General features: G+C 45.4%; 1 protein-coding gene across 2 annotated transcripts; it reads right to left on the bottom strand.

The window, feature by feature from the left end:
* Positions 1–24,820, bottom strand: LOC117432902 (interleukin-2 receptor subunit beta-like). Of its 2 annotated transcripts, none has more exons than XM_059019413.1 (10): positions 24,448–24,820; positions 8,897–8,992; positions 8,316–8,433; positions 7,593–7,695; positions 7,247–7,346; positions 6,418–6,557; positions 5,247–5,424; positions 4,743–4,851; positions 4,168–4,252; positions 1–1,932 (listed from the first exon to the last, which is right to left on the bottom strand). In XM_059019413.1, the coding sequence occupies exons 2-10, from the start codon at positions 8,967–8,969 to the stop codon at positions 1,285–1,287; spliced, it is 1,554 nt and encodes a 517-aa protein (XP_058875396.1). In that variant the 5' UTR covers positions 8,970–8,992; positions 24,448–24,820; the 3' UTR covers positions 1–1,284. The 2 variants fall into 2 exon arrangements, with proteins under 2 accessions (XP_058875396.1, XP_058875395.1); XM_059019412.1 differs by lacking the exon at positions 24,448–24,820 and adding an exon at positions 11,878–12,055 and having other exon boundaries at positions 2–1,932.
* Between the last annotated feature and the right edge of the window lie 51 nt (positions 24,821–24,871).

A 24,871-nucleotide genomic window follows, 5' to 3' on the forward strand; every position in this document is an offset into this window, starting at 1 on the left:
TATATAGAGGGGGTGGAATTCAATATGTTAACAAGGGAACATTATTCAGCAGCTTTCATTGGACTCTATGAAGCTGAGGGAGTTCATTCTATATAGAGGGGGTGGAATTCAATATGTTAACAAGGGAACATTATTCAGCAGCTTTCATTGGACTCTATGAAGCTGAATCAGTTCATTCTATATAGAGGGTGATGCTGCTAAACTTTTGTCCACAGCTGTACATGATGTATCGTAATAGAGGTCTGTATCGCTTGTGATACGAGACCACAGCATAAAGAACTACAGCTCCCAGCATGCCTCACCATTGCCGCGGGTGCAGAGGCATGCTGGGAGCCGTAGTTCCTTATACAGGGCGATGTTAACTTTTGCTGTATATAAAGATTAGGATCGTTTTTGTGTTTTTTCTCCGTCCCCATATGAGGTCACCATGGATGACAGGAAATAAGCAGTTTTACGAATTAAATCAAGCCTTTAATATTAAACAGTAATTTCATTCATATAAACAGACACAACAACAACACAAAAATGAAATACATATATATGAAAAAAAGAACAATTTTAAAATATTTCTTTTTTTTTTTTTCAAAGCAGCTTCACAAACATTCAGATTCGGTTACAATTTCTTCGTTCACGCAGCAGAAGATAAACTTGCACTAGCTTATAAAATGGTCATTTTTTCTAATCATATTTCGTATATATACACACATGCATTTCCTGCAAGCGTCGCTAGGTGGTGCTACGGGACAATATCAAAGTCAATTTTCACTGGTCAGCGTTTACCTGAATTTTTAATTGCTTATAAGTTCCGTAAAAACACTATAATGAATGGAAACCAGACTCCTATTGCACAGCAGCGTGATCCATGCCAGGTTTTACTGCTACCAGCTTGATCAGCCCCAAGTGTGTCTAGCTAACAAGCTCAGGTGTGTCTTATTATTAAACTCCTAGTGAAACCAGGACTGGATCACACTGCTGTGCAGCGGGAGTCTGATTCCCAGCCCTGTAGATAGACTTTGGTTGAAGGAGGTTTGTAGCTGATTTTATAGTGGAGAGAGCTACAGGATATTGCTGGGAACTGTGGGATATTTAGACAGAGAGATCAGGGCTGGGAATCAGACTCCCATCCCACAGCAGTGTGATCCAGTCCAGGTTTTACTGCTACCAGCTTGATCAGCCCCCAGTGTGTCTAGCTAACAAGCTCAGGTGTGTCTGATTATTAAACTCCTAGTGAAACCAGGACTGGATCACACTGCTGTGCAGCGGGAGTCTGACTCCCGTTTCCGTTCAGATCGGCTTATTGAGATTTTGAAGATCCTTCACGGACATGTAATCGACCACCGTGGGTGGGATCTTCAATGGAGAAGCATTGAAAAGAGCGCCCCCTGGTGGACCGGAAGACCCCGCGGCCAGAGCAGTGAAATCGATAGCAGGGAAGGGGAACTGTCCATGTGGGAGAAACCAACTAGCCGGGAGGGTGCTGGGAAACGGGAGGGGGGTGGAAACGGCATGGGGCAGCCCGTTCAGATCGGGGCTCTCCTCGCTGGACCCGCTCTCCAGTCCGAATCCCGAATCGGGATCCAAGCTCTCCTGGTTTTCCCAGTTTTTCCCCGGATCTTGCTCCAGGTTTTCCAGCCGCTCGTAGGATTCCGCCACGCTGGTGTCCGAGTTCCGGTCCGCGGGTTCGTAGCTGAAGTACACCGGGCAGGAGTCGATCTCCAGGGAGCCGGGGTATTTGGAGTAGAAGTAGCCCATGTTGGAGAAGCCTCCGGAGGAGGAGGAGGAATCGCAATTCTTGCCCCACTCTCGACACCCCGATCCCGGGCACTCCTTCTCGAAGGAGCCCTTCACCTCGAAGACTTCCACCAGAGAGATTTTGGTGTTGGATTCGTCTCCGGTGTAGGACTCGGGTGAGAACATGGGGCTGAGCCACTTCTGAAAGAGATTCAAAACACAGACAAGGCTTTATTAAGAGACTGGAGAAATACTGAAAAAACCTGAATTCATTCGATAGCAAACGCTTCCAGTAGAAGTCTCTCTCTGTGCTTTACAATGCTTCCCTATGCTTTACCAGACCTCTCTGTGCTTTACAATGCTTCCCTGTGCTTTACCAGACCTCTCTGTGCTTTACAATGCTTCCCTATGCTTTACCAGACCTCTCTGTGCTTTACAATGCTTCCCTATGCTTTACCAGACCTCTCTGTGCTTTACAATGCTTCCCTATGCTTTACCAGACCTCTCTGTGCTTTACAATGCTTCCCTGTGCTTTACCAGACCTCCCTGTGCTTTACAATGCTTCCCTATGCTTTACCAGACCTCTCTGTGCTTTACAATGCTTCCCTATGCTTTACCAGACCTCTCTGTGCTTTACAATGCTTCCCTATGCTTTACCAGACCTCTCTGTGCTTTACAATGCTTCCCTATGCTTTACCAGACCTCTCTGTGCTTTACAATGCTTCCCTATGCTTTACCAGACCTCTCTGTGCTTTACAATGCTTCCCTATGCTTTACCAGACCTCTCTGTGCTTTACAATGCTTCCCTATGCTTTACGAGACCTCACTGTGCTTTACAATGCTTCCCTATGCTTTACCAGACCTCTCTGTGCTTTACAATGCTTCCCTATGCTTTACCAGACCTCTCTGTGCTTTACAATGCTTCCCTATGCTTTACCAGACCTCTCTGTGCTTTACAATGCTTCCCTATGCTTTACCACACCTCTGTGTGCTTTACAATGCTTCCCTATGCTTTACCAGACCTCTCTGTGCTTTACAATGCTTCCCTGTGCTTTACCAGACCTCACTGTGCTTTACAATGCTTCCCTATGCTTTACCAGACCTCTCTGTGCTTTACAATGCTTCCCTGTGCTTTACCAGACCTCACTGTGCTTTACAATGCTTCCCTATGCTTTACCAGACCTCTCTGTGCTTTACAATGCTTCCCTATGCTTTACCACACCTCTCTGTGCTTTACAATGCTTCCCTATGCTTTACCAGACCTCTCAGTGCTTTACAATGCTTCCCTATGCTTTACCAGACCTCTCTGTGCTTTACAATGCTTCCCTATGCTTTACCAGACCTCTCTGTGCTTTACAATGCTTCCCTATGCTTTACCAGACCTCTCTGTGCTTTACAATGCTTCCCTATGCTTTACCACACCTCTCTGTGCTTTACAATGCTTCCCTATGCTTTACCACACCTCTGTGTGCTTTACAATGCTTCCCTATGCTTTACCAGACCTCTCTGTGCTTTACAATGCTTCCCTGTGCTTTACCAGACCTCACTGTGCTTTACAATGCTTCCCTATGCTTTACCAGACCTCTCTGTGCTTTACAATGCTTCCCTATGCTTTACCACACCTCTCTGTGCTTTACAATGCTTCCCTATGCTTTACCAGACCTCTCTGTGCTTTACAATGCTTCCCTATGCTTTACCACACCTCTGTGTGCTTTACAATGCTTCCCTATGCTTTACCACACCTGTCAGAGCGTTGTAATTGCTTGTGATGACGTCGTTTTATTCTCTGAAGCTGGTTTGCTTTAAAGGAAGTATGAACTCAGGGCTGCGGTTTCGATGTGGAAGTTAAAGGGCAAGTCGTTTTTTTTAAATTTGTGACGACCCAGTCTTGAAACCACAGTTGGAGTCCTTGGCAATAATTTTTTTTCGTGTTCCAACTTCTGGTCTGTGTTTTTTTTTTGTGGTCAAACGCTATCTTGAAAATGACTCAGAGTACAGGGAAGGTAGGAAACAGTGGGGGGGTTTTGGTTTTTTTTTTGAAGAGGAAAAGAGTTTGAATTTTGAGAATAAATATCGAGGACTCTGAGAAGCGATCGTCTTGATTAAATCAACGTCTGTTTCAATGCTGAAATCGGTTTTGACTCGCAAGCTTGTAAAAGGGAGATATGGGAAAGCGTATTAAAAAATAAACCATGGCAGACTGACCCTTAGAAACGTGTCCAATTTTAAAAGCATTTTAAGGCAGCTGCAACGGGGTGAGGCTGGTAGAATGGGACCACAGTGTGCTAACTATACCCTCAATGATCTTCAGTGGCAGACAGACAGACAGCGGCACTGCAATGGTTCTGTATTACACTGAGGGGCAATGGTAGCACAAGTATAGGGCAGCTACAATGGGATGGGTACGGATAGACAGACAGACAGACAGAAACCTACCTGGAAATTTCCTCCATGCTGTGAATTTAGGGGGGCGAAATATTTAGACGGATCTGGGATATTAAGACAGGAGACTCTGTGAATCCTGGAAGTAATAACGAAAGTCAAACGTCATTTGAATTGCTTTGTTACATTCCCCTGCTGTGCTTTACAATGCTTCCCTGTGCTTTACCAGACCTCTCTGTGCTTTACAATGCTTCCCTATGCTTTACCACACCTCTCTGTGCTTTACAATGCTTCCCTATGCTTTACCAGACCTCTCTGTGCTTTACAATGCTTCCCTATGCTTTACCAGACCTCTCTGTGCTTTACAATGCTTCCCTATGCTTTACCAGACCTATCTGTGCTTTACAATGCTTCCCTATGCTTTACCAGACCTCTGTGTGCTTTACAATGCTTCCCTGTGCTTTACCAGACCTCTCTGTGCTTTACAATGCTTCCCTATGCTTTACCAGACCTCTCTGTGCTTTACAATGCTTCCCTATGCTTTACCAGACCTCTCTGTGCTTCACAATGCTTCCCTATGCTTTACCAGACCTTATTACACTGTGGGAGACTTTTATAAACTTGTTTACCATTTCCTGCTGTAGATGGTGATTAAGAAGACAGCCAGGGCTGGAACACAGATCATCACAAACAGCAGCTCCGTCTGCAGAGGGCTGTCAGGCTTTCTGAATACTCCAGCTAGAGTGACCAAAACACACACAGAGCCATTCAGAAAACAATCACACCACTGGTGCTAATAAGAGGTGAGAGAATGGATTTTAAAGATGGTCAGCGCTCCTTTAAAGGGAGGGACCAGCGATGCTGTTAATAAAGCTAATAAGAGGTGAGAGAATGGATTTTAAAGATGGTCAGCGCTCCTTTAAAGGGAGGGGCCAGCGATACTGTTAATAAAGCTAATAAGAGGTGAGAGAATGGATTTTAAAGATGGTCAGCGCTCCTTTAAAGGGAGGGACCAGCGATACTGTTAATAAAGCTAATAAGAGGTGAGAGAATGGATTTTAAAGATGGTCAGCGCTCTGGGACCCCTGCGCTCCTCTGTCTGTGTGACCCCCCCCCCCCCTCCTCTCTCTTACCAGCCATATTTCCCACTTCAGATCTCCACTCAGTCACTGGGCTCCACTCGCTCCACTCTCCTGCATGTTCTCGGGATTTGACTCGAACCTGAGTCTCGTACACCGCATCCCGGTCCAGCAACTTCTCGTTGAGCCGGGTCCACTCCTGACCTTGAAGTTCGGAGATCACCCTGGCGTCCTGGAAAAACACGACACCGTCCCGTCAAACTACACGACACAGCCCCGTCAAACTACACGACACCGCCCCGTCAAACTACACGACACAGCCCCGTCAAACTACACGACACAGCCCCGTCAAACTACACGACACCGTCCCGTCAAACTACACGACACAGCCCCGTCAAACTACACGACACAGCCCCGTCAAACTACACGACACCGTCCCGTCAAACTACACGACACAGCCCCGTCAAACTACACGACACAGCCCCGTCAAACTACACGACACCGTCCCGTCAAACTACACGACACAGCCCCGTCAAACTACACGACACAGCCCCGTCAAACTACACGACACCGTCCCGTCAAACTACACGACACAGCCCCGTCAAACTACACGACACCGCCCCGTCAAACTACACGACACAGCCCCGTCAAACTACACGACACCGTCCCGTCAAACTACACGACACAGCCCCGTCAAACTACACGACACAGCCCCGTCAAACTACACGACACAGCCCCGTCAAACTACACGACACAGCCCCGTCAAACTACACGACACAGCCCCGTCAAACTACACGACACAGCCCCGTCAAACTACACGACACAGCCCCGTCAAACTACACGACACCGTCCCGTCAAACTACACGACACAGCCCCGTCAAACTACATGACACCGCCCCGTCAAACTACACGACACAGCCCCGTCAAACTACACGACACAGCCCCGTCAAACTACACGACACCGTCCCGTCAAACTACACGACACAGCCCCGTCAAACTACACGACACAGCCCCGTCAAACTACACGAGACAGTCCCGTCAAACTACACAGACAGACAGAGAGAGGGACAGAGAGAGAGACAAAGAGACAGATACACAGACAGACACACAGAAACACAGACAGACGTAGAGAGAGAGAGAGAGAGAGAGAGAGAGAGACAGAAACACAGACAGACACACAGACAGACAGACAGACAGTGGATTCCTGGCTGTAGGTCACACTCACCTCCCAGGATTTCTCTTTGCGTTTGAATCGGATTTGAAACTCTCTTTGCTGAAGGTGCACTGAGATCAGACTGTGGTTCAGAGTCCAGGTAATGTTGGTGCTGTCCACAATGGAAGGAGCGAAGGGAGGGTGCATTTTCACTGCAGGAGAAAACAAACACACGATAACATCATAGATTATACAAGCGAGCTCGTCGATCCGAAAAAATATATATTTATACACTGGAGACTTTTATAGGGGTTAGTGTACCCTGTTTCAGTGTGCTTTACCAGACCTCTCTGTGCTTTACAGTGCTTCCCTATGCTTTACCAGACCTATCTGTGCTTTACAATGCTTCCCTATGCTTTACCAGACCTCTCTGTGCTTTACAATGCTTCCCTATGCTTTACCACACCTCTCTGTGCTTTACAATGCTTCCCTGTGCTTTACCAGACCTCTCTGTGCTTTACAATGCTTCCCTATGCTTTACCAGACCTCTCTGTGCTTTACAATGCTTCCCTATGCTTTACCAGACCTCTCTGTGCTTTACAATGCTTCCCTATGCTTTACCAGACCTCTCTGTGCTTTACAATGCTTCCCTATGCTTTACTACACCTCTCTGTGCTTTACAATGCTTCCCTATGCTTTACCAGACCTCTCTGTGCTTTACAATGCTTCCCTATGCTTTACCACACCTCTCTGTGCTTTACAATGCTTCCCTATGCTTTACCACACCTCTCTGTGGTTTACAATGTTTCCCTATGCTTTACCAGACCTCTATGTGCTTTACAATGCTTTCCTATGAGTGATCCTGGTTTATAAAGTATGGTTGTGTTTCTTATTCACTCACCGTTTTCAACTGGTTTGAATGTAATGTTAGCTGCATCCTGGCTGCAGTTTCCACACTTCACCCGGCTTGTGATCACAGTGACGGTCGTGAACATTTGCCGCTGTGAAACAAAGCAAGATAAATGTGATCGTCCTGTCGGAACGCAAGAGCTGTGATTTCAAGACATCGCAGCTGAAGAGACGCCTCCCTCAAACCCCCTCGTCCTGCCCCTCCACTGGTAAGTAACACATGGTTCCAGCTCACATCTATAGATCAGGGCAGGACGGGTCACACAGAGGGAGGCGTCACGTTAGCTGTGTTTAAACACAGCAGCAGCTGCACAAAGAGTGAAGCTGGCTACACTTGCCTCTTGATTTCCGCCCGCTATCACACTGCAGCTTTGCATCCGAGGGTCACTGGGTGAATCTTGCAGCTCGCACGTTTCATATCTCTGTATCTTTTTCTGTAGTCTGTGAATAAAACAATATCAGGTTTATTATAGACAACGCTTTTGTGAGCTGTGAGCTACCGCCCCCTGGAGGACAAAGGCCAGCCCTGCGGGAGTTTTAAGCCCTCCTGACCAGGAGGGGTCGCTGTAGCGCAGTGAGGTGACTCCGTAGGTTTTGCCTCCCTGACCCAGCGCTGGAGCTCGCTGTGGAGTCCCGGCGATGACCTGCAACTCGGCACAGCCAGGAACCTGCGCTCCCCTGACTGTGTGACTCCCCCCCTGCGCCCCACGCGGCCGTGCCTTTACGAGGGGAGACCCTCGGGGACCCCTGCGCTCCCCTGACTGTGTGACTCCCCCCTGCACCCCACGCGGCCGTGCCTTTACCAGGGGGAGACCCTCGGGGACCCCTGCGCTCCCCTGACTGTGTGACTCCCCCCTGCACACTACGCGGCCATGCCTTTACCAGGGGAGACCCTCGGGGACCCCTGCGCTCCCCTGACTGTGCGACTCCCCCCCTGCGCCCCACGCGGCCGTGCCTTTACCAGGGGAGACCCTCGGGGACCCCTGCGCGCCCCTGACTGTGTGACTCCCCCCTGCGCGCCACGCAGTTGTGTCTTTAAATAAATATGGAGTGAAACTTGCCTGTTTACGGTCCATGTGAAGTGAAGCCTGCATGAAGACTCTCTCAGCTTCCCTGTCGTGTTCCAAGCACAGCTCAGCGTGGATTTGTAATCAGAAACACACTTCAAGCTGCCCCCTTCTATAACATGGCAAATAACAGAGTAAGATCTGGTCTCAGTTATAATGACTATCACAGTGTTACAGGAGGCTGTGTGGTCCAGTGGTTAAAGAAAAGGGCTTGTAACCAGGAGGTCCCCGGTTCAAATCCCACCTCAGCCACTGACTCACTGTGTGACCCTGAGCAAGTCACTTCACCTCCTTGTGCTCCGTCTTTCGGGTGAGACGTAGTTGTAAGTGACTCTGCAGCTGATGCATAGTTCACACACCCTAGTCTCTGTAAGTCGCCTTGGATAAAGGCGTCTGCTATATAAACTAATAATAATAATACAGCAGCGTTGTTGTCTGAAATTGTAATTTCTTGTTCCAGTGCTGTTTGGTTCAATGATAATGCCAGTTGCTCTCAGGCTGCAGTGACTCCAGTTATAATCTTGATTCGGAATGTCGTTTGCAATGTTTGTTTTTTTATTTTTTTCTTTGCTTACCCTGGTGACTCTGTGCAGCTGCCTGAAACACACAGAAAGAGATGGAAAGGACCAGCAGATTGAATCCAGCCATCGCTGCGCAGCTATACAGTCATTCTGAGAGAGAGAGAGAGAGAGAGAGAGAGAGAGAGAGAGAGAGAGAGAGAGAGAGAGAGATTACATTCTCGGTAGAGGTGTTGAAAGACAGCTCATGCGCACACACACACACTGACACACACGCACACACACACACACACACACACAGTCTGTCTGTCTGTCTGCAGCTTTAATGACACTAAACTCTTTTCAGAATGTAGTAAACTAACACAGACCCCAAGAAGAAGGGATTCTATATTATACTGTAGCGTCAAACTGAACAGGATTGTGGGGCTCTGCCTGTCTGTCTGTCTGTCTGTCTGTCTGTCTGTCTGTCTGTCTGCAGCTTTAATGACACTAAACTCTTTTCAGAATGTAGTAAACTAACACAGAGCCCAAGAAGAAGGGATTCTATATTATACTGTAGCGTCAAACTGAACAGGATTGTGGGGCTCTGTCTGTCTGTCTGTCTGACATTTTAATGACACTAAACTCTTTTCAGAATGTAATAAACTAACACAGACCCCAAGAAGAAGGGATTCTATATTATACTGTAGCGTCAAACTGAACAGGATTGTGGGTCTCTGTCTGTCTGTCTGTCTGTCTGTCTGTCTGCAGCTTTAATGACACTAAACTCTTTTCAGAATGTAATAAACTAACACAGACCCCAAGAAAAAGGGATTCTGTTGCAGCTTCAAACTGAACAGGATTGTCTATAGATCAGATTAAGCCATGCTTTCTGAAAACTGAAACTGCAGCTTTGCAGAAACCACTCGCTACCTCCACGCCGCACAAACACCCAGCTTCACGAATCCGTCATTCTGAAACGTGTGGAGAGACTAACACGACAGCTCTGACAGGAATTCTACAAGCAACAGTAAAAACTGTACAGAGCCCAAACCACGCTTCCGAACACAGCATTCTTTTCACAGCTTGAATTAGCACTCCTTTAAAGGAAGGGACCAGCGATACTGTTAATAAAGCTAATAAGAGGTGAGAGAATGGATTTTAAAGATGGTCAGCGCTCCTCTAAAGGGAGGGACCAGCGATACTGTTAATAAAGCTAATAAGAGGTGAGAGAATGGATTTTAAAGATGGTCAGCGTTCCTTTAAAGGGAGGGGCCAGCGATGCTGTTAATAAAGCTAATAAGAGGTGAGAGAATGGATTTTAAAGATGGTCAGCGCTCCTTTAAAGGGAGGGGCCAGCGATACTGTTAATAAAGCTAATAAGAGGTGAGAGAATGGATTTTAAAGATGGTCAGCGCTCCTTTAAAGGGAGGGACCAGCAATGCTGTTAATAAAGCTAATAAGAGGTGAGAGAATGGATTTGAAAACGCTGGGTTGTAATTTTGTTTTCGATGTTGATGCAGCCGGCTTGAAAACAAACCGTTGCTGTCTCATATTTTCCACTTGCAGTGTTTTGCAAAAAGCTTTTGTGTGAGCGGTGTGCTGTGCGATCTTCACCATCGATTGCTGCAGTTCAATCACTGAATGTGAAAAACATGCTGTTCGGTTTTGCTTAACCAGACTCTCCCGATTTTGCTCTGAAGTGACCCCCTTTTGAGACATCACAGTCACACCCACAGCATCGACCCAAAGGTTTGCATCCCCCTTATTGAATTAACTCATTTTGCTGGCTAGGACTACGGTTCCCAGCATGCCTCTGCACTCGCGGCTATGGTGAGGCATGCTGGGAGCTGTAGTTCTTTATGCTGTGGTCTCGTATCACAAGCGATACAGACCTCTATTACGATACATCATGTACAGCTGTGGACAAAAGTTTAGCAGCATCACCCTCTATATAGAATGAACTGATTCAGCTTCATAGAGTCCAATGAAAGCTGCTGAATAATGTTCCCTTGTTAACATATTGAATTCCACCCCCTCTATATAGAATGAACTCCCTCAGCTTCATAGAGTCCAATGAAAGCTGCTGAATAATGTTCCCTTGTTAACATATTGAATTCCACACCCAGCGCTTTGTAGTTTTCCAGATACTGAACAGAAAAACTGAGATTGAAAAAAAAAGTGACATTTCAGAAATCTAACATGAAATACGGCTGGACTGCGATTATGGCTTCCGATATAGACTTTTTTTGCAATATCATTTTGTAGTTTCTTTGATTACAGAATGTTAAATAAAAAATATCTAAATTATGTTCTATATATATATAACTGAATTCATCTTCTAAACTGGTATTGCATTGTCAGTAAAAAAACAACTTTGCATTTATTGCATATTGAAGTCTGTATTTGGTAAAGAAACCGGTCGCACCTTTCAAAAATCAAGCGACGTTCTTAGAATCAAGCGACGTTCTTAGAATCAAGCGACGTTCTTAGAATCAAGCGACGTTCTTAGACTCAGGTGAAGTTCTTAGTGTCAGACTGACGAAGCATCTCAATAAAAGATGTATTGTGAATGCAGGGTGACAAGGGGAACTTTGAAATCCATTTTGAAATGTTTAGACTGTGAAAAATGTCAACATGGAAATGGTTTTGATTGTATAAATCAGTGTTATTAAAAGCAACGGTTTGGAAAGATTACAAAACGTGACGCATCATTCTCATATAGTCTTTATATATATATATAGACTAGCAAGCAAAAACATATCAAAAAACGAACCATGGTAAAACCATGGTAAAATTACTGTGCAAATTTATCATAGTAAACATTTCTTTTTTACATCTAAAAATATGTTCAGCATATATATATATATATATATATATATATATATATATATATATATATATGAAAATTATTATTATTATTATTATTATTATTATTATTATTATTATTATTATTATTATTAATTCCACAGCAGAACCACTGTATTTGTTTCAAAGATTAATTTTGCTGTTTGGTGAAAACATTCACTTTAGATTGTAAATTAACAGAAGAATCTTACCTTTCAAAATCCAACTATGCGTGCGTCTCTCTCTCTCTCTCTCTCTCTCTCTCTCTCTCTCTCTCTCTCTCTGCGTCTCTCCGAGACTGACCAATCGGCTTTCTTGACTGAACAATATATAGTTTTTTTTATCTCGGTAAAGATCTGACATTTAACAAACAGGATGCCAAAAATAGACTGTGAACATTTCAGCATCACATACCGTATGACACGGCTCTGACCGGTCTCATGATGTGTGTGTGTGTGTGTGTGTGTGTGTGTGTGCGTGTGCGTGTGTCTATATAGAGAGAGAGGCAGAGGCGTATATTAAAGGTGTCACAGCCCGACCACATCCTGGATGATAAATTTAACTAAACCAACCATACAGAAATACTAGCGCTGGACAAAAAAACACCTGCCAAAACACTGTCAGCAGCACAGCATGGGACTGATTCACCTGCTATAGCATTGTCAATAGCACAGCATGGGACTGATTCACCTGCCATAGCACTGTCAATAGCACAGCATGGGACTGATTCACCTGCTATAGCATTGTCAATAGCACAGCATGGGACTGATTCACCTGCCATAGCACTGTCAATAGCACAGCATGGGACTGATTCACCTGCTATAGCACTGTCAATAGCACAGCATGGGACTGATTCACCTGCTATAGCACTGTCAATAGCACAGCATGGGACTGATTCACCTGCTATAGCACTGTCAATAGCACAGCATGGGACTGATTCACCTGCCATAGCACTGTCAATAGCACAGCATGGGACTGATTCACCTGCTACAGCACTGTCAATAGCACAGCATGGGACTGATTCACCTGCTATAGCACTGTCAATAGCACAGCATGGGACTGATCCACCTGCTATAGCACTGTCAATAGCACAGCATGGGACTGATTCACCTGCCATAGCACTGTCAATAGCACAGCATGGGACTGATTCACCTGCTATAGCACTGTCAATAGCACAGCATGGGACTGATTCACCTGCTATAGCACTGTCAATAGCACAGCATGGGACTGATTCACCTGCTATAGCACTGTCAATAGCACAGCATGGGACTGATTTACCTGCCATAGCACTGTCAATAGCACAGCATGGGACTGATTCACCTGCTATAGCACTGTCAATAGCACAGCATGGGGCTGATTCACCTGCCATAGCACTGTCAATAGCACAGCATGGGACTGATTCACCTGCTATAGCACTGTCAATAGCACAGCATGGGACTGATTCACCTGCCATAGCACTGTCAATAGCACAGCATGGGACTGATTCACCTGCTATAGCACTGTCAATAGCACAGCATGGGACTGATTCACCTGCTATAGCACTGTCAATAGCACAGCATGGGACTGATTCACCTGCCATAGCACTGTCAATAGCACAGCATGGGACTGATTCACCTGCTATAGCACTGTCAATAGCACAGCATGGGACTGATTCACCTGCTATAGCACTGTCAATAGCACAGCATGGGACTGATTCACCTGCTATAGCACTGTCAATAGCACAGCATGGGACTGATTCACCTGCTATAGCACTGTCAATAGCACAGCATGGGACTGATTCACCTGCTATAGCACTGTCAATAGCACAGCATGGGACTGATTCACCTGCTATAGCACTGTGAATATCACAGCATGGGACTGATTCACCTGCTATAGCACTGTCAATAGCACAGCATGGGACTGATTCACCTGCCATAGCACTGTCAATAGCACAGCATGGGACTGATTCACCTGCTATAGCACTGTCAATAGCACAGCATGGGGCTGATTCACCTGCCATAGCACTGTCAATAGCACGGCAGGGTTTTAAAACAATAGTGAAGAGATTGGGGTTTTATAAAACGTTGACCAGGTTTCCTGTTTACAGACTTGCGGTATCTCCATCACTTTGATCTGACAGCATGAAGAACCTTTTATCTAAATGTCAGCCCCTCCCTCACAGAACTGAAGCCGAAAGGCCGCAAACTGAGACCAAAAAAACAAAATGTAGCTTACAGGAAATCTCACAATGTGTGAAGTTTCCATTGACAGCCTGCCAGAAAAAGTATCAACACTTTGAAACGCCATTGTAGCTGCCCTATACTTGTGCTACCATTGCCCCCTCAGTGTAATACAGAACCATTGCAGTGCCGCTGTCTGTCTGTCTGCCATTGAAGATCATTGAGGGTATAGTTAGCACACTGTGGTCCCATTCTACCAGCCTCACCCCATTGTAGCTGCCCTATACTTGTGCTACCATTGCCCCTCAGTGTAATACAGAACCATTGCAGTGCCGCTGTCTGTCTGTCTGCCATTGAAGATCATTGAGGGTATAGTTAGCACACTGTGGTCCCATTCTACCAGCCTCACCCCATTGTAGCTGCCCTATATTTTGATCTGCTGTACCTCAGAAAGATAAAACACTAGTCAATCCTTTTTGCTGTTGGCAGATAGTCTTGTATTTTAGATTGTAGAAGAAGCCTCTACTGTTTACGCAAATTAAAAAAAAAAAAAAATGAAGAAACGGTTAGATTTCTGTGGTTTTTTTTACAAAAGACCCATGACTAAACTCATTCAGTTAACGGTACTGTAACTTTCCACCACTTCTCCATTTCACCAAACGAAACTATAAGCAATGATGTCACCTTTTTGGACTGGTTAAAAACAATACCAGCCTCTGCTATAACACTGTCAATAGCACAGCATGGGACTGATTCACCTGCTATAGCACTGTCAATAGCACAGCATGGGACTGATTCACCTGCTATAGCACTGTCAATAGCACAGCATGGGACTGATTCACCTGCTATAACACTGTCAATAGCACAGCATGGGACTGATTCACCTGCTATAGCACTGTCAATAGCACAGCATGGGACTGATTCACCTGCTATAGCACTGTCAATAGCACAGCATGGGACTGATTCACCTGCTATAGCACTGTCAATAGCACAGCATGGGACTGATTCACCTGTTATAGCACTGTCAATAGCACAGCATGGGACTGATTCACCTGCTATAGCACTGTCAATAGCACAGCATGGGACTGATTCACCTGCCATAGCACAGCATGGGACTGATTCACCTGCTATAACACCGTCAATAGCACAGCATGGGACTGATTCACCTGCTATAGCACTGTCAATAGCACAGCATGGGGCTGATTCACCTGCTATAGCACTGTCAATAGCACAGCATGGGACTGATTCACCTGCTATAACACCGTCAATAGCACAGCATGGGACTGATTCACCTGCTATAGCACTGTCAATAGCACAGCATGGGACTGATTCACCTGCTATAGCACTGTCAATAGCACAGCATGGGGCTGATTCACCTGCTATAGCACCGTCAATAGCACAGCATGGGACTGATTCACCTGCTATAACACCGTCAATAGCACAGCATGGGACTGATTCACCTGCTATAGCACTGTCAATAGCACAGCATGGGACTGATTCACCTGCTATAGCACTGTCAATATCACAGCATGGGACTGATTCACCTGCTATAGCACTGTCAATAGCACAGCATGGGACTGATTCACCTGCCATAGCACTGTCAATAGCACAGCATGGGACTGATTCACCTGCTATAGCACTGTCAATAGCACAGCATGGGACTGATTCACCTGCTATAGCACTGTCAATAGCACAGCATGGGACTGATTCACCTGCCATAGCACTGTCAATAGCACAGCATGGGACTGATTCACCTGCTATAGCACTGTCAATAGCACAGCATGGGACTGATTCACCTGCCATAGCACTGTCAATAGCACAGCATGGGACTGATTCACCTGCCATAGCACTGTCAATAGCACAGCATGGGACTGATTCACCTGCTATAGCACTGTCAATAGCACAGCATGGGACTGATTCACCTGCCATAGCACTGTCAATAGCACAGCATGGGACTGATTCACCTGCTATAGCACTGTCAATATCACAGCATGGGACTGATTCACCTGCCATAGCACTGTCAATAGCACAGCATGGGACTGATTCACCTGCCATAGCACCGTCAATAGCACAGCATGGGACTGATTCACCTGCCATAGCACTGTCAATAGCACAGCATGGGGCTGATTCACCTGCTATAGCACTGTCAATAGCACAGCATGGGACTGATTCACCTGCCATAGCACTGTCAATAGCACAGCATGGGACTGATTCACCTGCCATAGCACTGTCAATAGCACATCATGGGACTGATTCACCTGCTATAGCACTGTCAATAGCACAGCATGGGACTGATTCACCTGCCATAGCACTGTCAATAGCACAGCATGGGACTGATTCACCTGCTATAGCACTGTCAATAGCACAGCATGGGACTGATTCACCTGCCATAGCACCGTCAATAGCACAGCATGGGACTGATTCACCTGCCATAGCACTGTCAATAGCACAGCATGGGGCTGATTCACCTGCTATAGCACTGTCAATAGCACAGCATGGGACTGATTCACCTGCCATAGCACTGTCAATAGGATGTATAACTACACTGATTCACCTGCCCAAACGCTGGTCTGCTGGACTCAGTTTAGTTTCAATCACGCTGATGAAGGCACTAGAGCCCCACACTAGAGCTGGTCTGCTGGACTCTCAAGCCCCACTAATTAAAGGAAATAATGGTTTGTGATTTTACTGTAAGGTAGAACGATATGAAGTGTGTTAGCAGGAAGTTTATAAGAATTTAGAACTTAGAGGATATTGTGCAGAACTTAACTTCAAGTAAAAATTTAAAAATAGAACAGTACCAGTCTTTGTCAGGCGTACCACGAGCTTGCAAAAGAGAAGGTCATTAATCTTGGTAATGCTTACACGTGTATCGTACCAGGCAGAGGGTGGAGTTTGGGCGTCTGGAATCCAAGGTTTATATAATGAGTGATCTATTACATATAAGAAATATCTCTTGGAACAAATAAGGGAGGCTATAGCATAGGACCACGGTATTATAATTAATTTCTTAGCTGACACCCTAATCCAGGGCGACTTACAATTGTTACAAGATATCACATTATTTTTTACATTCAATTCCCCATTTATACAGTTGGGTTTTTACTGGAGCAATCTAGGTAAAGTACCTTGCTCAAGGGTACAGCAGCAGTGTCCCCCCCACCTGGGATCGAACCCACAACCCTCCGGTCAAGAGTCCAGAGCCCTAACTATTATTATTATTATTATTATTTATTTCTTAGCAGACGCCCTTATCCAGGGCGACTTACAATTGTTACAAGATATCACATTATTTTTTACATACAATTCCCCATTTATACAGTTGGGTTTTTACTGGAGCAATCTAGGTAAAGTACCTTGCTCAAGGGTACAGCAGCAGTGTCCCCCACCTGGGATCGAACCCACAACCCTTCGGTCAAGAGTCCAGAGCCCTGACCACTACTCCACTCTGCCATACATCTCAGAAGATGCTTACGAAAGAGTCTTCTATCAGTGATGGATGACCTTGATAGAGAAGCAGGAGGTTCACAACTTGCTTGAGCAGGATTTTAGTAAAAGAAAAAAGAGAGAGGTCACTTTTAGTTTAAAGGACTGAATAGCTAAAATGAGACTGTTATGTTTTGATTATGTCCCTGATAGACTGCATTTAAGAGCTTGAATATATAGTTGCCTGCTTAAGAAGCCGCTATCCAATATATTTTCCATGGGCAGCAGTGTGGAGTAGCGGTCAGGGGCTCTGGACTCTTGACCGGAGGGTCGTGGGTTCAATCCCAGGTGGAGGGACACTGCTGCTGTACCCTTGAGCAAGGTACTTTACCTAGATTGCTCCAGTAAAAACCCAACTGTATAAATGGGGAATTGTATGTAAAAATAATGTGATATCTTGTAACAATTGTAAGTCACCCTGGATAAGGGTGTCTTCTAAGAATTACATAATATTTTAGTTAACTGTTAAACCACATCTATGCATGTAACAAAGCTAACCAAATTAGGGGAATATCGTTTGATGTTAAAAGGGACATCTATATATTTTCTGATTTAGGATTGGGATAATTACACCAATATATATATATATTATATATTAAATAATCACATCTTTCGATGTATTTTGATATACTTGTACTGTATTCACATGTATGCTGTGTTCAGGAACTCTCTGGTACTAAGAAAACCTCACCTAGAATATTGTGTTCAGTTCTGGTCACCTCGTTACAGAAAGGATATTGCTGCTCTAGAAAGAGTGCAAAGAAGAGCAACCAGAATTATCCCGGGTTTAAAAGGCATGTCGTATGCAGACAGGCTAAAAGAATTGAATCTGTTCAGTCTTGAACAAAGAAGACTACGCGGCGATCTGATTCAAGCATTCAAAATCTAAAAGGTATAGACAATGTCGACCCAGGGGACTTTTTCGACCTGAAAAAAGAAACAAGGACCAGGGGTCACAAATTAGATAAAGGGGCATTCAGAACAGAAAATAGGAGGCGCTTTTTTACAGAGAATTGTGAGGGTCTGGAACCAACTCCCCAGTAATGTTGTTGAAGCTGACACCCTGGGATCCTTCAAGAAGCTGCTTGATGAGATTCTGGGATCAATAAGCTACTAACAACCAAACGAGCAAGATGGGCTGAATGGGGCCTCCTCTCGTTTGGAAACTTTCTTATGTTCTTATGTTCTTAAAAACACACAAGTTCAAAAGTTCACCTTACATATTTTGGAGATGAAGTAAAGGATGATGGCTGACTAATCTTATGAAGGGAGTTACCAGGTGTTTCAAAAAATGTTATTCACTTGAAGGAGCTGTTCAGGCTGATTAATGTTCATAACTTAATTGAGACTTCTGATGCAACAAGTGAGGCAAAAACTCTATAAAAACCGAGGTAAAATCTTAGCTAACTACAAGCTGGTGTGATCCATCCTCTGAGGATCTCCCATCAAGCTGATTGCTGTTTGGGTCGCGTTCAGAAGTCTTTGCCTTTGAAGACAGTTCCTGTCCTTACCTTATACTCTACACTTCCATATATAATTTGGGAGGTAAGAACTATTTGGAATCTCTATGTCTCCTATATTGATGCATTACTATAAGGTATATGACTTATGTTATAGTCTATGAGGGTGTTATAATGGATGGATAATAGGGCAGCAGTGTGGAGTAGCGGTAAGGGCTCTGGGCTCTTGACCGGAGGGTCGTGGGTTCAATCCCAGGTGGGGGACACTGCTGCTGTACCCTTGAGCAAGGCACTTTACCTAGATTGCTCCAGTAAAAACCCAACTGTATAAATGAGGAATTGTATGTAAAAATAATGTGTAAAAAAATAATGTAATTGTATGTGAAAATAATGTGATATCTTGTAACAATTGTAAGTCGCCCTGGATAAGGGCGTCTGTTAAGAAATAAATAATAATATCAGGTATATGACTTATGTTATAGTCTATGAGAGTGTTATAATGGATGTTTTAGGACTTAGCGGTGGGCGTTTTTAGTTTTATGCATGCGTAACCTTAAGAGCAAAACATGTTGTAACCATACAATGTAAGAACATAAGAACATAAGAAAGTTTCCAAACGAGAGGAGGCCCCATTCAGCCCATCTTGCTCGTTTGGTTGTTAGTAGCTTATTGATCCCAGAATCTCATCAAGCAGCTTCTTGAAGGATCCCAGGGTGTCAGCTTCAACAACATTACTGGGGAGTTGGTTCCAGACCCTCACCATTCTCTGTGTAAAAAAGCACCTCCTATTTTCTGTTCTGAATGCCCCTTTATCTAATTTGTGACCCCTGGTCCTTGTTTCTTTTTTCAGGTCAAAAAAGTCCCCCGGGTTGACATTGTCTATACCTTTTAGGATTTTGAATGCTTGAATCAGATCGCCGCGTAGTCTTCTTTGTTCAAGACTGAACAGATTCAATTCTTTTAGCCTGTCTGCATACGACATGCCTTTTAAACCCGGGATAATTCTGGTTGCTCTTCTTTGCACTCTTTCTAGAGCAGCAATATCCTTTTTGTATTTGAAGTATTAATGCTAACTGTTAAGGCACTGGACTGCCCAGCTGCACCAGCTGGGATTCAACGTCGTCTGTAACTTTTAGTAGTTAATAAACCGAGTACTAATACTGCTGCGATTCATTAAAACTTCAAATCGAATGAGTCTGTGTGAATTTCTTGATTATTAAAAGTCATCTGGATACGTTGCGAGCCCAGCGCACGAACGATCCACTTACAGGAGTCCGAAACATCTTAATGTCCTCCTGAACGTCTCCCCTGAGTTTAAGAGTGGGCTTAGAGTATAAATATAAATAAAAAGAGTATGTGCAAACCTGACAACTCAGTTTAGTTTCAATCACGCTGATGAAGGCACTAGAGCCCCAAACTAGAGCTGGTCTGCTGGACTCAGTTTAGTTTCAATCACGCTGATGAAGGCACTAGAGCCCCAAACTAGAGCTGGTCTGCTGGACTCAGTTTAGTTTCAGTCACGCTGATGAAGGCACTAGAGCCCCAAACTAGAGCTGGTCTGCTGGACTCAGTTTAGTTTCAGTCACGCTGATGAAGGCACTAGAGCCCCAAACTAGAGCTGGTCTGCTGGACTCAGTTTAGTTTCAATCACGCTGATGAAGGCACTAGAGCCCCAAACTAGAGCTGGTCTGCTGGACTCAGTTTAGTTTCAATCACGCTGATGAAGGCACTAGAGCCCCACACTAGAGCTGGTCTGCTGGACTCAGTTTAGTTTCAATCACGCTGATGAAGGCACTAGAGCCCCAAACTAGAGCTGGTCTGCTGGACTCAGTTTAGTTTCAGTCACGCTGATGAAGGCACTAGAGACCCAAACTACAGCTGGTCTGCTGGACTCAGTTTAGTTTCAATCACGCCGATGAAGGCACTAGAGCCCCAAACTAGAGCTGGTCTGCTGGACTCAGTTTAGTTTCAATCACGCTGATGAAGGCACTAGAGCCCCAAACTAGAGCTGGTCTACTTGACTCAGTTTAGTTTCAGTCACGCTGTTGAAGGCACTAGAGCCCCAAACTAGAGCTGGCCTGCTGGACTCAGTTTAGTTTCAATCACGCTGATGAAGGCACTAGAGCCCCAAACTAGAGCTGGTCTGCTGGACTCAGTTTAGTTTCAATCACGCTGATGAAGGCACTAGAGCCCCAAACTAGAGCTGGCCTGCTTGACTCTCTTCTAACTATTTGTTGTAGTGAAACCCAGCTGCCCTTTTTGGGTTAATATTCTGTAGGTTTGTGGTTCTTCGGGTAAGTTTAGATAAACAAGCAGCAGGAAATAACAAGAAGCTGATACAAGCAGCCACAAACCTCTTTATAGTAACAGGCAGAGACACTTGTCTATTCACTAACATAAACCAGCTAAGAGATTTTTTTTTTTTTTTTTTAATTTAGAATCGCCAATTATTTTTCTTATTTTTTCCCCCAATTTATTGTTTTTCAACCCGGCTCACCGCTGCCCCCCCCCCCCCCCCCCCCCCCCGCGCTGACTCGGGAGGGGTGAAGATGAACCCACGCTGTCCTCCGAAGCGTGTGCCGTCAGCCGCCCGCTTCTTTACACTCTGCAGACTCAGCGTGCAGCCGCCTCAGAGCTACAGCGTCGGAGGACAACGCAGCTCTGGGCAGCTTACAAGCCCGCAGGAGCCCGGACTGACCACAGGGGGGCGCTGGTGAGCCGAGGACCTAAACCCTCCCCATCACCCCCCCGGGCGGCGCTCAGAGAATCGTGCCCCGCCCCCTGGGAGCTCCCGTCCACGGTCGGCAGTGGCCTGGACTCGAACCGGCGATCTCCAGGCTGTGGGGCGCATCCTGCACCCCACGAGGAGAGCCTTTTACTGGAAGCGCCACTCAGGAGCTACAGTTTTGAGATCGTTTTCAGATAGTATTGTCTGTCTGTGATGAAACCCCCCCTGCTGGCGGAGGGGAGGCAGTGCAGGCGCAGGTCACACGTCACACGTTCCTCCATCTTTCTGTTTGAAGCGCTTCTCCCATTGTCAGGAAACTGGCTCTTAACATTCTGGGATTGAGGGGGTCTCTGAATCTCAGATTCCGGGGTAGAGTGGGTCTCTGAATCTCAGATTCTGGTGTAGAGGGGGTCCCTGAATCTCAGATTCTGGGGTAGAGGGGGTCTGTGAATCTCAGATTCTGGGGTAGAGGGGGTCTCTAAATCTCAGATTCTGCGTAGAGGGGGTCTCTAAATCTCAGATTCTGGGGTAGAGGGGGTCTGTGAATCTCAGATTCCGGGGTAGAGGGGGTCTCTGAATCTCAGATTCTGGGGTAGAGGGGGTCTGTGAATCTCAGATTCTGGGGTAGAGGGGGTCTCTAAATCTCAGACTCTGCGTAGAGGGGGTCTCTGAATCTCAGATTCTGGGGTAGAGGGGGTCTGTGAATCTCAGATTCTGGGGTAGAGGGGGTCTCTAAATCTCAGACTCTGCGTAGAGGGGGTCTCTGAATCTCAGATTCTGGGGTAGAGAGGGTCTCTGAATCTGGGGATAGAGGGGGGCGTCTGTCTGTCCGTACCTCCGTCCGTCTGTCTGTCCGTTTGTCTGTCTGTCTGTCTGTCTGTCACACTGATGTTTTTGCAAGCATCTTAAGACTCACTGATTACTGCTGCGGTTTTAATCTCAAGACTAAATTAGCCGAATCTTGACGTCAAGAAAAATACATCCGCAGGTTTTGACCAAATCTTCCTAGAAATGCAAACCACTGGGAATGCACAGGCTTAGTGGAAATCAAACCAACGGCTCTGATCTCTGGGTAGATTGTGGCTTCCTGCGATTCGATTATCCTTTTCACTGAAGCCGACTGCAGAAATCAGCTTTGCCACGAGACCAGAACCCAACCCCCTGAAAGTGCCGTCTATCGCCTTGAAAAAAAAAACCCACGATCCTTTTATCTGTCAAGAACACTTCCTTCCTTTACAAAAAGCACGACGCAACGCCTTTGAATTGCACCTTTAACCCAGGGAAGCACTGTAAAGCACAGAGAGGTCTGGTGAAGCATAGGGAAGCATTGTAAAGCACAGAGAGGTGTGGTAAAGCATAGGGAAGCATTGTAAAGCACAGAGAGGTCTGGTAAAGCATAGGGAAGCATTGTAAAGCACAGAGAGGTCTGGTAAAGCATAGGGAAGCATTGTAAAGCACAGAGAGGTCTGGTAAAGCATAGGGAAGCATTGTAAAGCACAGAGAGGTCTGGTAAAGCATAGGGAAGCATTGTAAAGCACAGAGAGGTCTGGTAAAGCATAGGGAAGCATTGTAAAACACAGAGAGGTCTGGTAAAGCATAGGGAAGCATTGTAAAGCACAGAGAGGTCTGGTAGAGCATAGAGAAGCATTGTAAAGCACAGAGAGGTCTGGTAAAGCACAGGGAAGCATTGTAAAGCACAGAGAGGTCTGGTGAAGCATAGGGAAGCATTGTAAAGCACAGAGAGGTCTGGTAAAGCATAGGGAAGCATTGTAAAACACAGAGAGGTCTGGTAAAGCATAGGGAAGCATTATAAAGCACAGAGAGGTGTGGCTCTGGTTTTACCTGTGCAGAGTTGCTGATTGAGTGTGGGAGTTGAGAACGTATTTATCTGTAGATCTCAATGAATTGGGTTTTGTGGTTGTGATCTGCCTCCCACAGAAGAGCATTGTAGCGCAAGTATAGGGCAGCTACAATGGGGTGAGGCTGGTAGAATGGGACCACAGTGTGCTAACTATACCCTCAATGATCTTCAATGGCAGACAGACAGACAGCGGCACTGCAATGGCTCTGTATTACACTGAGGGGCAATGGTAGCACAAGTATAGGGCAGCTACAATGGGGTGAGACTGGTAGAATGGGACCACAGTGTGCTCACTATACCCTCAATGATCTTCAATGGCAGGCAGACAGACCCTAAAAGTGGGACAACGTTAATGAAACCTGTTTCAGAAACTAGCACAGGATGAGCTGTCGCTGCAGCAGCCTTGTATTGTGGAAAGATAAATAGAACAAAAAGTAATGTGGTTGAAACCACACTGATCTCTTACTGCAAATTGACGTGAACATTTCCCTGCAGCTTATCACGAAAAAAAACCCTTTCAAAGGAGCGCTGACCATCTTTAAAATCCATTCCACTCACCTCTTATTAGCTTTATTAACAGTATCGCTGGTCCCTCCCTTTAAAGGAGCGCTGACCATCTTTAAAATCCATTCTCTCACCTCTTATTAGCTTTATTAACAGTATCGCTGGTCCCTCCCTTTAAAGGAGCGCTGACCATCTTTAAAATCCATTCTCTCACCTCTTATTAGCTTTATTAACAGTATTGCTGGCCCCTCCCTTTAAAGGAGCGCTGACCATCTTTAAAATCCATTCTCTCACCTCTTATTAGCTTTATTAACAGTATCGCTGGTCCTTCCCTTTAAAGGAGCGCTGACCATCTTTAAAATCCATTCTCTCGCCTCTTATTAGCTTTATTAACAGTATCGCTGGTCCCTCTCTTTAAAGGAGCGCTGACCATCTTTAAAATCCATTCTCTCACCTCTTATTAGCTTTATTAACAGTATCACTGGCCCCTCCCTTTAAGAGAGAGGGTGATGCTGCAAAACTTTTAGCCCTAGCTGTACTGAACTGAAAATTACAAAAAATTATAAAAGAAAATTCGACCTTACCTCTGCTTCACTCTTCTGAATCTTGGTGAGGATTTTTCGGTCGTAGTTAATTTTTAAAAGCTTTCAAGTCAAGTTGGGTGTCTCTCTCTCTCTCTCTGCACGAGTGAATTCTTCTGTGGTTGTAATCAGACTCAAAGAACCGTAGCAAAGAGTTTCATTTTCAAAAACAATAGCCCGAAACTAACACGACATTAATAGGCAGAACTTTCAACCACAAAGAGGAGAGAGAGCCGGAGAAATGGCTGCTTGTTTTTGAGCTCTGAGATGGAAATTCCCCAGTTTAACTGCTGTCTGTTGATTTTCTGTTTTTGCTTTCTGAGTGTTTGAAAAGACAGTGTTGTTTATCCATCTCTTTCTCTCTCTCTCTCTGTCTCTCTGTCTGTCACGCTGCGATCGTTGGAGACCTGTGTGTACCGGAAGACAC

This window comes from Acipenser ruthenus, unplaced genomic scaffold (genome assembly GCF_902713425.1).
Source record: "Acipenser ruthenus unplaced genomic scaffold, fAciRut3.2 maternal haplotype, whole genome shotgun sequence".
NCBI classification, from domain to species: Eukaryota; Metazoa; Chordata; class Actinopteri; order Acipenseriformes; family Acipenseridae; genus Acipenser; species Acipenser ruthenus.

Coding starts and splice junctions, on each gene's coding strand:
- LOC117432902 (XM_059019413.1), bottom strand. CDS start 8,969: ATGGCTGGATTCAATCTGCTGGTCCTTTCCATCTCTTTCTGTGTGTTT. Junction 7,696..8,315: donor TTCACATGGACCGTAAACAG/GCAAGTTTCACT, acceptor TTTTATTCACAG/ACTACAGAAAAAGATACAGA. Junction 4,253..4,742: donor ACCATCTACAGCAGGAAATG/GTAAACAAGTTT, acceptor TATTACTTCCAG/GATTCACAGAGTCTCCTGTC.